Source organism: Podarcis gaigeae, assembly GCF_964106915.1.
Source record: "Podarcis gaigeae genome assembly, chromosome: 13".
NCBI classification, from domain to species: Eukaryota; Metazoa; Chordata; class Lepidosauria; order Squamata; family Lacertidae; genus Podarcis; species Podarcis gaigeae.
The window spans coordinates 28656060-28670759 of NC_139689.1; the positions used below are offsets into that span (position 1 = coordinate 28656060).

The window sequence follows — 14700 nt, forward strand, 5'->3', positions numbered from 1 at the left end:
CATGAGGGTAGCAGTAAGGTCTATTTTGAGCTCAGAGCCCGAAGGCGGGGTGGGGGCCATGCTAATGGCAGAGTGGATGATGGATGGCAAGGCACAGAAAAGGGGTGTCCCTCCCGAGGCCTGTGAGGGGGTGCAAGTGCTCACCAGAACGGGCCTGGGGTCCTTGTCGCCGGGCGTCTCCATGCTGCCTGGGCCTGGTATTATGTGGACAGAGGTGGCTCTGCCTGATGGCTGGGGGCTCGGGTTACAAACATACTGCAACATTTGCAAACTGCTGGGGTATATTTAGCCCAGGGACTGAACATCCCAGCAGTGGGGGTGGGGGCACAAGGCTATGCCAGGAGTCATTCTGGTTGACTCCTGTATTGGAGCCAATTCTCTGGGTTGGCGGGGGGATGTTAGAAAGTCAGAAAGAGCAACATCTTGAGAAGAGCCAGGCATTTTAAGGGGAGCCTCTGCAGTATGGGATATTAGGGGTTAGGATGGAAAAGACGCTATCGTGTAGCTTGTTCTGCTTTGTAAACCCAGCTCTCCCAACAGACCTGACTTGACGGTGGGGAAGAGGGGACCCAACTCATTTTAAAAGTATCAGTTTCAATTTTATCAGGAGGCTCCAGATTCCCCACCACCACCACCTCTGTAGTCAGTAACTCGCTGTGTAGGTGCACATCAAGAGCTTATCTGCTAAGCTCAGGTTCATACGGGGACACTGCTTTCCAAGTAACGCCAAGGATGCTTCAGATTCTGCACAAATCTAATTGTGCAAGTCAATGAAATGCATGCCGATTATTCTTATTTTGAATGAAGCCATTTAGCATGCATGCTTTCTTCTGAAGTCCATGTTCGGGAGGAGGGGTACAAAGCGGGTGTGTAACAAATGGTGTGCTTAATAGGCTACTGCGTAAATACAAGGCAATTGGTACTTACTGACAAGGGAGTGTGGGTGGGGGTTGTGCAGGACAGAAGTTTAGTTCCAGGACTGGCCCAAAGGTTTTTGATGCCCTAGGACAAAGGTTTTCAACCTTTTTGAGTCCACGGCTCCCTTGACCAACTCCATTCTTCCTGCGGCACCCCTGTGGGGCTCAGGAGCCCAGCTATGTCACCCCTTGCCTGCAGAGCTGGCAGCCTCTCACCCTTTTTCAAACACCCTCCCTTGTGGAGTGTTCCCTAAGCCTCCTAAGCCTCCTCTCCTCTCCTCTCCTTTGGAGCCCTCTGGGCAACTGCAGCTGCTGCCCCTGGTCTCTGAGCTGCCCCCCTGCCTCAAAGAGAGGTGACTCACAGGGGCCTGGGAAGCACCCCCTGGCCAGCCCCAGAGGCACCATTTGCCTGGGGAGCTTGTAGCCAAGGCTGCTGCAACAAACAGGCCGTGCAAGCCTTTGGGAGGCAGAGACGCAAGAGGGCATCAGAGGAGGAAGGGAAGGAAAGAGGGACAGAGGCCAGTGTTGTCCACGGCACCCCTGACTACCATTCAAGGCACCCCAGGGTGCCACAGCACACGGGTTGAAAACTACTGCCATAGGAGAATTCAGATTTTGCCCTCGACGCTTTAGGATTACATGTATGCTAAGCAGCCACAAATAGCACATTAAATGATAGCACAACACAGCATATAAAAAGAGATGACCGGGATATTATTTTCTCATTTTCATTCATAATGCCTGCCACTCCTTATTTTCTCCCCTTCACAACTGCATTTGTGTCCTGGGTGGCTGACTCAGAGCAGATTGTGTCACCTGGAATGCATCAGGCTTATGAGCTAAAAAGCTGTGTCTGTGCAGCTCGTACAAATATACAGGCAGAAGACACCATTTGAAGACACAGGATAGGTTTGAATGTTACAGTAAACCAGGGGTGGTGAACCTATGATCCTACAAATGCTGTTGGACTACAACTGCCACAGTTCCAGACTATTGGCCATGCTTGCTGGGGCTGATAGAAGCTGGAGTCCGACAACATCTTGGAGAGCCACAGATCCCCCATCCTTCTGATAAAACAAGATTGTTCCTGATTGGAACAAGCCTAGGTGAGCCTTCAGCTCTTACACAGCAATAAGGAGGAGTTTAGAGGCTTTCATATCTCCATTTTTAAAAATTAACTGCGGCTTGATGTTTCATCTAAACCCAAGACATTGGTTTGCTTCTAACTGCTAATTATGAGGCTTACATGTTGCAACTAACCATAGTTAAGATTAGCTACACTAAAGGGTTTGGATGTAATACTAAACTGTGGTTAGCCACAAACTGAAGTGAAAGCTCTTGCGTGTTTCCTCTCCTGAGAGAAGAGATCATGGAGCACAGGACGCTCAAGCTTGTTCCCAATGTGGCAAGCCATTGTTTACTGTGATATTTGAATGTAACCAAGGCAGATGTACCTAGAACTTTGGCAATCAGGCAGTTGCCTAGTTTGTCTCCATAGTTGGGCCATTCCTGAGCAGCTCTGTAACACACAGCAAATCTATCTAAACATTATAGCCATAAACGTTTCATGATCTAACAAATACAGTCTTCACAAACAGTCTGATCTGCTTTACTGGGGGTGGAAAATATCATGTTGATGGAGGATGCAGGTTGTGTATGTAAGGGGTGGGGAGAGGGGTAGCAGAAATCCTATTTATCATGCATAGCCCAAATGGGGTCCCCATTCGTCAGCCTAACCCCAGCTAGGTTTTTCTTCTTGGATGCAAGTTCTCCTGCTGCTTTTGTGGTACTCTTGATGGTGGCCACTACCTACAGGGTTTCAAGCACACTTCTGCCACCATGAGGGCCAGAAACTTGTTTGAAACCCAAGATAAATAGGCTTCTAGAATTCCGACAGAAGTTTGATTTTAGAGAATTCTAAAATCAATTTACCGTAGATTTTAGAATTCTACAGACACAAAAATAAACAGTGCATGTAACTGCTTTTATCTGCCACGGAGAAGCACTTGTTTGTTTCTCCCCAATTCAAGGTCAATTCCTTCTCTGGCAGCCTTAATTTTCCACCTTGATTCAATAACCCTGCTGGGGCTTCACTTGAATACTAAAGAATGAACAAGGCTTTCCTAGCTGCATCTTCTGCATCTCTTTCCCCCCTGTCATAAAGATTCTTCCAACATCTAGCATACTTAAAAGCTCCAATTCCTTGCCCTTCCTGGGAAATGGTTGCGTAAGGATTTATTTTATCACTTTCAAATGTGCACATAATGCTTGCATTCAGATCTCAGAGCACAGAGCAGCATACTAGCCTCACCAGAGCCCTCACTGCATGCCAGTGCACCAAGTGGCCTATAAGTCACCCAAAAGAATACTAAATATAAATATATTAATAAAAAACATTAAAATTAAAAACTAAGTATGAACATAAGACTGAGAGATAAGACTTGCCCAAAGCCACATTCATGGGGTGGGGTGGGGTTTTAACTTAAGTTTCCTACAGTTGGTAGCACATGAGACTCTTAATCTCAGTGTCCTGGGTTCAAGCCCCAAGCTGGGCGAAAGATTCCTGCATTGCAGGGGGTTGGACTAGATGATCCTCATGGTCCCTTCCAACTCTATGATTCCATGATTCTATGTAAAACCAACAATCCTTAGTGTTAGGTAATCATATCAACTCTCTTGCTTCAAGATTATAACACTGGCTGTGTACACACTACAGTGGTACCTCGGGTTACAGACGCTTCATGTTACAGACTCTGCTTACCCAGAAATAGTACCTCAGGTTAAGAACTTTACCTCAGGATGAGAACTGAAATTGCACGGCGGCGGCAGCGGGAGGCCCCATTAGCTAAAGTGGTACTTCAGGTTAAGAACCGTTTCAGGTTAAGAACGGACCTCTGGAATAAATTAAAATCTTAACTAGAGGTACCACTGTATATATTTAGAGCACATTCTTTCTTTGCAAAGAATTATGGTCACCATAATTTCCTAAGTGTTCCTGGGAATTGTAACTCTGTGAGGGGTAAACTGCAGTGCCCAGAATTCTTGGCAGGGAAAGGCTTTGAATGTGCACCAGAAGTATTTTATAGTGTGCACACAGCCACTGTTTCTACACCTCATTCTCCTAGCCATCTTTTCCTCAGTCTCAGAGTAACAAGATAGCAGGAGCAAAAGGAGAAGAGAGAGGGGGGCAGCCCCTCACCTTCATAATTTGGGATGTGGCTTGTCAATTTGTCTTCTTGGCTATGGGCATCAGAAGTCATACACTGCCCTCTTCTGGGCAAAGGTGGGAAACTCATATCCAGAAGGCAGAAGAGGAAGGGCATGAGGAGATAACGGACATTTGGAGTGTTGTTATTTTTTGCTGTTGTTTGGAGCCCTGTGTTTTTAATTCCCCTCCCAAGCAGCAGGTGCCCCTGCCTTTCCCCTTGTCCCAATTTTCCTCTCAGACGGTGTCCTTACAGAGTCTCAGAAATAAACCTTTAGCTGTGATTTGTTCCTCCTTCCCTCTTCAGACCCTGCAGCAGCATTGAGAACCACAAAAGGGCCTCGACTGCGGATGGAGGGAACGCTCAGCGTGCAAGCGCTTTTAAAAAAGTGCTCTGGTTCTCTGCCGGAGGCCTGCTCAAGGAATCTCCACCATAGCAACAGCCTCCTACGTCATCACTATGGCAACACAAGTTCAGGTCACAGATTCCCCATCCCTCCCTCCCAGCAGCTCTCCTTCGATTCCCCGATTCTTTCTATTCACACATTAGAAAATGGGTGCGGGTGAGGGAACCACAGGGCCTAGGACAGAGAAGGATGTGTTATAAAGGGGGCAGACTGTTAGTCCACACAAGACACAACTTGGTCATGATGATGCTGAAGCAACAGAGCCTTCATAGATTGTTTTGGGGTTGTTTTTTTTTGCTTTTTTAGTCTTTAATTTTTCTATTTAAGCATAACCTCAGTAATATGCAATAGGCAAATTTAACCATGCATCCATATTATTGTATTAACACTCCAATTTCAACGAAATAATGCTTTTAACTTAGTTTCTAGAGGCACCAGTGAGACTTTGGTTGCAATCAGAACTTCACTTCCCAAGGCCCAATGAATTCAATAGGATTTACTTCTGAGCTGCAGAATGAGCTTTCATCAGCAACAACCTATTGTGGAAATCTTTTTAAAGAAGATTTCCAGTCCTTGTAACTGTTGTCAAAATGTGAAAAGGAAAAAATAAATAAATGGGCAGGGCATGGTGACATCTGCAAAGCCAGAGGGGAGACTCACCAAAACTTGAGCCTGAGTTGTTTCCTGAAACAATAGGAATTAGGTCACATTTTGTGGCCAGGACTAGAGTGATGGAAGTGTTGTTTTCAAGATGTAGAAATGTTTTCTGATGTTAACCTGAACCTGGCCAAAGACTTTAGGATGGGGAGGGGGGCACTACGAATGGAATGTAGCTACTGCCCCCACTAGTTCCTGCCCCTGAAGTGCTTCTGTCACCAAACTCTGTTCCCTCCTTCCATTCTGCCACTGCTCATCCAAAAAGATGCATTAAAAAACAACAACTTGGGTCTTCAAGGCAGAATAAGTCATGCAATACAAAACATGCAGGTTTGCTTAATTAGAATACTTTTTAAAATACTAGAATTTGTCAAAGTTGTACAGAATTTGAAATTTGTGTGACCATGTGATGTTGAGGACAAACAACTGTAGCCTTGGCTAAAGTTCATAGCCAGTCCTGAAAAGCAAAAGGAAAGTAGCAACTTTAAAATGCAATTGAAGAACTTAAGTATGAACTCATGGGACAACGGCGCACTACAACCCTGGTACAGATAAAGTTACCAGACAGCAACCATAGAAAAGATTGAGACAAAGACTGTCTCTTTCTAGCATAGACAGAGAGCACAGAGTAGTGATTCCACCTGGCAAGGGGATGGAAATGTACATATCTCACCTCAGACGCCCGTTGCCTTTTAAGTAGAAGACCATGGATTCTGATCTGATGCAGTGTTTGAACCATAGGGTCCCCATCAGAGGAAACAAGGTTTCCCGCACTTACTTTGTATCCTCTTTCTTACAAATCTACTACACAAGGGCTGAGTTTCTTCCTCACTCAGTTCCAGACACTCAACCAGATGGGGGATTGCTATGGCAACCTCACTGCTTCCCTACGTGAGGGACAAAGAGGTTTCTGTTTGTCCTCAATTTGCAGAGGCAAGAAACTGCAAGAGTGGTCGAAATGAAAACCAACACATTGGGTGGGTTGGAGAGGTGCAGTTCCTGGCACCTTTCACCCAGGTGTTGAATTTGGGGGCCAGAAAGCCAGCTATGAAAACACTGGACATCCAGCAAGTAATAGTTGGAAGGGAACAGAACCTTAGACTCTCGCAGATGGGCTTATACCTTACTAATAATCCCTTTGTGTAAACATAAATAGCAATGAAACAAAACACTGCTTAAAAGTGATGAATTGCAGCGGGGGGGTGGAGAATATCTTTCAGCCTGAGGGCCGCATTACCTTCTGGGGGCCACATGCCAATTGGGGATCCGCAGCCAAAGGTGGGCAGAGCAACGGGTGCAAAATTTACCTTTGTACAGCAGGCTGGTTTCTACACACATTCAGACACCTCTCTGTCTCCTCCATCCACCAAAGCTGGTGAGGGGTGTGGCCTAGGGAGAGGAGGTGTGGTCCCAAGGGCCAGACAGAGATAGGACCTTTGGGTCTGAGGTGCCCCATCCCTGAGTTAAAGCAACAACAGCCAAGGTGGCAGCCAAGCTGAAGGATGAAAGGAAATGGCCTGCCTTTGATCTCAGACTGCCCTTCTGAAAACTTTCCCCTGTGGGGTAAAAAGGCACAAGGAACCATCAGATATCAGTGCCATCCCCTTTGTTAGTTGACTGCAGGGGTAAGCAACCCAATCGCCTTCTCGGATGCGGCCCAATCGCCTTCTCAATCCAGTCCACAGACGGTCTGGGAATCAGCGTGTTTTTACATGAGTAGAATGTGTCCTTTTATTTAAAATGCATCTTTGGGTTATTTGTGGGGCCTAGAAATTCGTTCATCCTCCCCCCGCCCCCCAAATATAGTCTGGCCCACCACATGGTCTGAGGGATGGTGGAGTGGCCCCTGCTGAAAAAGGTTGCTGACCCCTGGTTTACTGTATAACAGGCACGGACTGATTTCCAGAATCTTAGCCCCTAGTCATTTCTTTCTCATCACCTCTACGCAGACTGCTCTCTTTGCTGCCTTGGCTTTTGTAAGCATTTGGATCCTCCATACACTGCAGCTGCAGCTTTTTAGCAAAGCAGTTTACTCAGAAGTCGGACCCACTGAGTTCAGTGGGAGTTACTCCCGGGTAAGTGGGTGTAGGATTGTAGTTCGCCTGAGTAGCCGAATGCTGCCTTGTTCACAGAGCCCTTGGGGGGGGGGGGTTGGGACAAAGTGGATCTATGGCATCTATGTCAGAGAGCACAGTTTGCATTCTTAGGCATAGTTCTTCCCAGTGCCTTTTTTTCTAGAAAAATAGGTGCCAGTACTCACCATGAAGTTGTTACAATAAGTGCCACACTTTTTAACAACAACAGAAGAGGTATCAGTACTGCATACACTTGAGTATATCCTGAAAAATAGCACTGCTTCTTCCTATTTAACTGGTTATTGTACATGGGGAAATAAATGGATTTGCTGCCACCCACAAATGGAAATACATTCCTCATTGCCCAGAGCAAAATATTTTGAGAGGAGGAAGGTGCCCAGAGAGTTCGAGAGAATTCCTAATTCTGCATCAGTGACATTTAAAAGTAAGTGTTCAGAATAAACGTTGTCAAATGATGTAATCTGGCTTTTTAATAATTGCATGAAATCTTGTGCCAATCCACTGGTCGTATTAGCATTTCCTTTGGCAATGGACGAGAAACAGGAAGGCAAGGGAAGCAGGGAGGTGTAGCAAGGGGAAAGAGAGAAAGAGCCTGTGAGCTGTGGAAAGTGACTAAGCATGTGCTTGGGAAGGAATCTCTTCACCCCTGACTCCCATCCCCATAATCCTGAAAGTTCTCTCCAAACTCCCCATTCAGTTTCTCATCTTTGAGTTACGCCTTTGCAGCAGGTGGGAGAAATAGCAAACGTGCAATGAAAACGCGGCCCACTGGAGGGAGATTCTCAAAGCCAGAGAAATCACAGCAGGGCACATTGAAATTAATGTGTGCTGTTCTTTCAAACGCCATGTACTAATAAGCAGCAAACAGCACGTGAGAGATGTGAATTCCCTCAGTTATAAACTTCACGTTTCGCCCTTGCAGCCCTTCGGTTCCCACCCCCCTCCCTCTGCATGAGCTTACCTGCCTGACGAAACTGTTTGAAGTCGTGTCAGATGAGGTGCTGCCGTCGGAGCGTTTGAAGCGATTCTTCCTTTTGCTATATTTCCCCTAGGAGGTTAAAGAGGATGCAAAGATCAGAGAGTGTGCAAAGGTGGTAGGAATAAATACGAGCGCAGACCTAGGTAAGTGTATGCAACTCACTGCTAAACCAAAGCTACGAAACAAAACAAAAAATAAACCTAGTTTTGCATTGTTCTCCTTGGCTTGCTCCCCCAGTACCATATTGTTGGACCCCAACTCCCATTGGCCCCAACTAGCATGGTCAATGAACAGGTGCTGTAGCACGACAACATCTGGAGGGCCAGAGGTTTACCAGACCTGAGCGAAACAGTATCTTCATCTTCTCAAGGAAGGCAAAAACACTGGACAACAAATAGGTAAAATACATTCAGTACCAGAAGTCTGCTACGTGCTGAAAGCAACAGGCACAGCTTCCTGCTTGGAGAGTTTATATCTACGTAAGATGGGCATATAGAGAATAGTGTCTGACGAAGGTAAAGGGAGAGTGGGGGTGGATGGGGTTAGACATCACAGGACTGTCCCAGCATGGACCAAAATGATTTTAAATCATGATGAGCTGTAATTGTTTTGATGCTGAAATCAGAATCCTCTCCACCCTCCCACAGGGGCAGCTGGTCATCAGCCACAGTAATCAGAGAGGATCTTCTCCAATATGCATAAGGAGGCAATTACATTTACCTGAGTACCAGGCCTTGGCAGTTGTCAAAACAAGACTGAGTAGGGTTTTCAGACTCTGTTCCATTTATGTATATCATTATGTTTTTATTTGCTACTTCTCTCCCACACATACTCATTTTCTCTCATATATCCTTGTGCCTAAACCTAATCAGAGTGTGGGTGCCTGTGAGGAGATGGTAAAAACAGGGCCTCTCTCTCTCTCTCTCTCTCTCTCTCTCTCTCTCTCTCTCACTCACACACACACACACACCACTCAACCCTGCATGGCAGGGCCATAAAACCATCTGACACATCCATCTGCTCTTCAGAGTCCTGGAAGGTCTTACCGCCCACCCACAGCATCATAGGCCAGACACCAATTATCAGAGCACAGGGAGATGGTAGTGGAAGGCTATCCAAACACTAATTACCTTGCAAAGCATATTAGCAAGCATAACGGGAAGCCACACCTCACACAAGGCCCTGGATCAAAACAATCAAAAACTGCTGCAAAGCTGCAAAAGGAAAGGAACTCCGCACGCAAGGGTACATGCAAAAGATGACCTTCCTTTTAGTCTGCGGTAACTTAGGAGACGCTGATTCTGTACTCGCATTTCACTAACGCCGATTAGAATCGCCACTCCATAACTCCACACAAACGTGCCCAGAGTTATATATGCAACTGATTCATTGCTAAGGAGTAGCTCAGCTGTATGTTTTGTGCTCAGACATGCTAAAGGGACAGAAGGGTTAAAAAGGAATGTCAGAATATTCATTTCCACTTAATGGGAGGGGCAACTGAGTACAGCACTGCCAAATTCATGAGCTGTGTATGGGTCACATCAGACGCAAGGACTCTGCAACTCGGATCCAATGCTAAGGATGCCAGAAGTTGGCCTAAGAATGGCCATGTTGGCTGGGGGTAATGGGAGTTGTAGTCGAAAACATCTGGATGGTACCAGGTTGGTGGAGGCTGTTGAAAGCAATAGATCAGTGCTCTATAGACCAGGCCCTCAGATAGGCAAGGGCTGTTGGTGCCCAGTTGGCAATGACCCATAACATTCTTGGTGGCAGCTCCCCATTTGTGGAATGCCCTTTCTGGTGAGGTGCAGCTGCTTAATTTTCAGCAAGAACTCAAAAATATTGATGGCTGAAACATAATGCAGGGACTTTATGGCTTAAAGACACTGCCCCTGGCAATCTTAACATTATTAGCTGGGGGGGGCTATTTTACATGGTTTTAGATGTTTTAAATTGTTTTTTGTTTTGGACCAGGCTTCCTCAACCTCGGCCCTCCAGATGTTTTTGGCCTACAACTCCCATGATCTCTAGCTAGCAGGACCAGTGGTCAGGGATTATGGGAACTGTAGTCTCAAAACATCTGGAGAGCCGAGTTTGAGGAAGCCTGTTTTGGACCATACAAGGATTGTTGTAGTGCTGTGGAACCTGGGGCCCTCCAAGTGTAGTGGCCTCCATCTCCCAACAGCCCCAGTTAGCATGGTCAGTGGTTAGGGATGATGGGAGCTCCAGCCAAGGAACACCAGGAGATCACAGCCTTCCCTACCCAGTTGTACGAACTGCCGAGATGATTATGAGACATTATTGGAGAATTTAGAGAAAGCCCCTGATCAGTTGCAAATGTTGCTATAACATTGCAGGCCGTGGGACATTTCCCCCACATATGAGGCCGGAAAGGATGGAGAGAACTAAGCACAGTTTTCAGTGGGAGAGAGCAGGAAGATAACTTGGGAAGGCCAGCAAAAGAACAGGAGCAGGGCGGTAAGTGTAGGACTCAAAGCAGAAAGAGAGGAGGAATCTCTCTCCTGCATCCTCAGGTGTGTAAGTATCAGGCAGCCTCTTGCCATATTCCCCACAGTCCTGTTTCCTTCCCTGCCCAGTTCATCACCCTCTGCTGGTCACGGCAGCGTTTCCCTCTCTCTCTTTATATAGAAAACAAGCATCACTAGGTTCCTTTTTTGGAGAGGGGGGAAATAAATGTACCGGCTTCATGCTTCCACCTGCTTCTAAGAATCACAGCTCCGCCCCATGCCTTTTTTTTTCCCCCAGAGGGACAGTCCCCAGAAAAATCCAGACCCTTCTCTCTAGGGTGTGTTGAGAGAGGGAGCGTGGAGGGGGGGCGGGCTAGAATGAACCAGACACTTCCCAAGTATGTCTCAGGGAGAGGGAGAGGGACAGCTGGCAGAGGAGAAGGCAGTTGTTACCAGGCCCCCGCAGACATGGTTCTCGTAGTTCTAAGGCCAGGCAGGGCAAGGCAAGGAGGCAGAGACCGGAGGGCTGGGTATTTTTAGGCCTTTCCTCCCCGCTTGTTCTAATTAAGGCACGTGCGTCATTCATAGCTGCAGAGAGCAGTCGGGATCCACCACCTGGGGGGGTGGGACCACAGAGAGGGACAAAAGGAGGAAAAGGGGTAGACTCACTCATGACATTCCACACACCAAGAGAGTGGGTGGAGCACTACTCTCTGCGAGTTTTAGATGAAATGGGGGAATTGCTGGTGCTGGGAGGCTATATGTTGCAACCATCACCCCTGACTACAGACCAGGTTAGCTGGGGCTGATGGGAGTCCAACAACATCTGGTGGGCTACAGGTTCCTTACTGCTTGCTGCGATTCTTGGAGAGAATGATGAACTGAGCAAACCTCAGCCTCAGCCATTGAGGTGCTTCTTATGTGCTTCAGGAAGAGTGCGTACAAAAGATGACAACTATGATGAACAAGAGAAGCAGCGAGACAGCCATCTTGCACTTTGAGATAATGGAACAGGGGTGTTTGAGTCAGAGGTTACAATCAACCCAGCAGTGTAAAAACAAGCCCTTATTCTGTGTGAGTTTATGTTGCAAACCCACCTAGGGGGGCATTATAATAAAATACAGTAAATAAACAAGGACACACTACCCAGAGCGCTTAGTGCAGTGTTGCTATGCCTGAACTGTTAAAAAGGGCTGAGTATGCATTTTTGCTATATACATTTGAGCACACAGCAGCAGACGACAGGAATTCTAGATAAAACAGAAATAGCTAGACCATACAAGATTGATGTTGGCTTATCTTCACCCTAGAATTTTCCTACCCCATAGAGAAGACTGATACCACCTCTGCAGTCCCTTCTGAAACTTGTTGATAGATCCACCAGTGTCCTATTGGCTGTAGAAGCTGCTGGGAGATACAGAGGTGGGGGAGAAGCCCTGGGTGGTCTTGTGTGCCAAGTTTCCTCAAGAGATTGGTATACTCCCAAACCAACCCAAGGAGATTCCATGAGCACCTTCTCCATGTGCAGCTGCATGTGCCACCCAAATACCTCAAACCATTACTCCTCTTTTTCCAGATGAGAGGAATCTGAGTCATGGGAGATGAGGCTGGAAGTCAGTGGCAGAGAGCAGGAACAAGTGGTCTTCATCTCCCAATGTTTTAACCCAACCTTTGCTAAGTTGGTGTTCTTCAGACATTTTGGACTACATCCAAGTTATAGTCCAAAACATCTGGAGAGTACCAAGCCGGCGAAGGCTGCTTTAGCCACTAGTCCCTCATCTGAAACAGGAACAGATCTCAAGGGCTATGGTGCTTAACATATCTGGTGCAATCCCTTTCTTCATTTGATGCAGCCCCTTCTAGACCCCGCACAGGCCACAGCCAGAAGGTCCTTTGGTCTGGCTTTCTGCAAAATGTTTGCGTGTTTGGATGGATGTACGTGCATTGGTTTAATCTCATCTGCCTGCATGGAAAGGCACGGCAGGGACAGCATGAAAAGCAATGCATTTTTTCCACCAAGTGGGTGCCCTTGGCGTCTGGGAGGCGATCCCGTAATGGAAGAGGCAAGGGAGCGGCTATAACTGATCCCAAGCGGGAGGAGAAGGGCTGTGCAAGGTACATTCCTGGTGCGCCTCTATGTAGCTAGGCAAGCTTCTAAAAAACCATCGCCACCTTCAAATATGCCATTCTCTCCCTCCAACTCCATGACTCACATCTCTCTCCCTTTGGCTCAACGCCCCCCCCCCCCAGGTGCCTGTGTGTCCAGGATCAAAGTCAGAATCTAGGAAAACATAAAAGCTACCCTCTCCCTGCCTCGACGACGCCATCCCCCTCAATAACACGCGGGGCGGTGGTGGTGAGAAACGGGTGAAAGCCAGGACCGAGGGTGGATCAGCCCATGTATGGGAAGGATGCCTGGCTGTCGCTTGCGATTAAAGGTGTCTCACGTTCTCTATTTGGTCTCCTTCCCTCTCCTCCTCCTCCTTCCGATTTCCTCCCCGCGCAAAGATCTCCACCCGTCCCAAGTTCCCCACGCCCTAACGCCAGGAGTCCTCCGCCCAGAGGGCTGGAAGGAGAAGGCAACGGATCGGGCTGCGCCGCTACTCACCTGGAGGCCCGGGTTGTCCAAGACCTCCATCTGGATGTCTTGGCTGGAGCTGTAAGGTGTGCGTGACATGCCGCCGTCCTGCACCATGGAGATGTCCGTGCGCCCTCGGCTGCGCTCACGCCGGACTCATGGTGGAAGCCGGAGGTGGCTGGGCGCGCCTTTCGCCTGCCAAGAAAGCCAGCCTCTTCTTCCTCCTCCTCCTCCTCCTGCCGCCACCCACCCCCACCCGCTAAGCCCGTAGCCTCGGCATGGCCCCTCCTGGTCCGAGACGCGGCGAGGAGCGAGCAGGCACCCTCCGCCGGCCGCCCTGATGGATGAGCGCAGCGTTCCAATCAGAGGGCATCGCCGACGGACGGCTTCCTGGCAACTGGCGAGGGCTGGCTGGCTGGCTGCTGCCTCCCGCTCCCCCGGGGGAAGAAAGGAGCGGGTGGGTGTGGTCTGAGCCAAAGTGCGGCCGAGCAGATGGCGGGGAGGGAGGGAGAGCGAAGATGGAGACTCGGCTTGGCACTGGCTGCCAGCCAGCCACACCCCCACCCCGCGCACCGAGATCCTATCGAGATCTACCTGCTGCTGTTGCTGCGGCCGCCGCTCCAGACTACCTATGTAGCCTATTCAGCTATTTTCTCTAGCTAGTCCTAGCATTCACCCCGCCCCAAAGACACACTCTTCTGTTTAATAGTCAGGGGGTGGATGCACACGACCATTTTTCCCCTCCCAGTTGTCAGATCTTTTCTCTCTTCCTCACTACCCAGGCTCGGTACACACCAATATTGCTAAGTCTAAGAAACACAATATCACAAGCTTTAAATTTTGGAAAGCCAAAAGACATACCCTCCAGTACCAGAGGAGTTTCTTCTTCCTCCCACCCCAGCAGTTGTTCCTGCATCAGTGACCATCACTGTTTCTTCCTTCCACCAGTTCCTTCTTTCTTCTGCCCTTAGGGAACCCCACTTGTTCTCCAGGTGGTGGTCTCTTCCTAGCACTTGTCTCCCATAATCTCAAGTGGTGAATGGGTAAGCTAGGGTCCCTCTCTCAATTCAATTATTGGTGGGGGTGGGCAGGAATTGGCAATCTGTCTCCACTCTATGAAATTGGATTATCTTTCTGTGCCATTGCAAGTGAACATTGAGAGCTTGCTGGATCAGGCCAATGGCCCATCTAGTTCAGCATTGTGTTCTAACTGTTCTAATCCAGATGTGCCTAGGAATCACACAAACAGGACCTGAACACAACAGCACTCTCCTTTGCTTGTGATCTCTAGCAAATGGTATTCAGAGGCATACTGCCTCTGACAGTGGAGGTAGAACATAGCCATCCTAGGCGGTAGTAGCCTTGAGAGCCTTATCCTCAACTTTGTCAACTT

General features: G+C 48.1%; 1 protein-coding gene across 6 annotated transcripts in view; it reads right to left on the bottom strand.

The window, feature by feature from the left end:
- The window catches only part of CACNB1 (calcium voltage-gated channel auxiliary subunit beta 1), a 46918-nt gene extending 32898 nt beyond the window's left edge, over positions 1 to 14020 (bottom strand). Inside the window, exons 1-2 of one of the 6 annotated variants that reach the window (XM_083708518.1) lie at positions 13338 to 14020; positions 8244 to 8330 (exon numbers count right to left, since the gene is read on the bottom strand). In XM_083708518.1, coding sequence (XP_083564644.1) covers positions 8244 to 8330; positions 13338 to 13424 — 174 coding nt within the window. In that variant the 5' untranslated portion in view covers positions 13425 to 14020. Of the gene's footprint in view, positions 1 to 144; positions 254 to 8243; positions 8331 to 12050; positions 13244 to 13337 lie in introns of those variants that run through there. The other 5 variants (XM_083708514.1, XM_083708519.1, XM_083708515.1 and 2 more) reach the window with 5 other exon arrangements.
- Between the last annotated feature and the right edge of the window lie 680 nt (positions 14021 to 14700).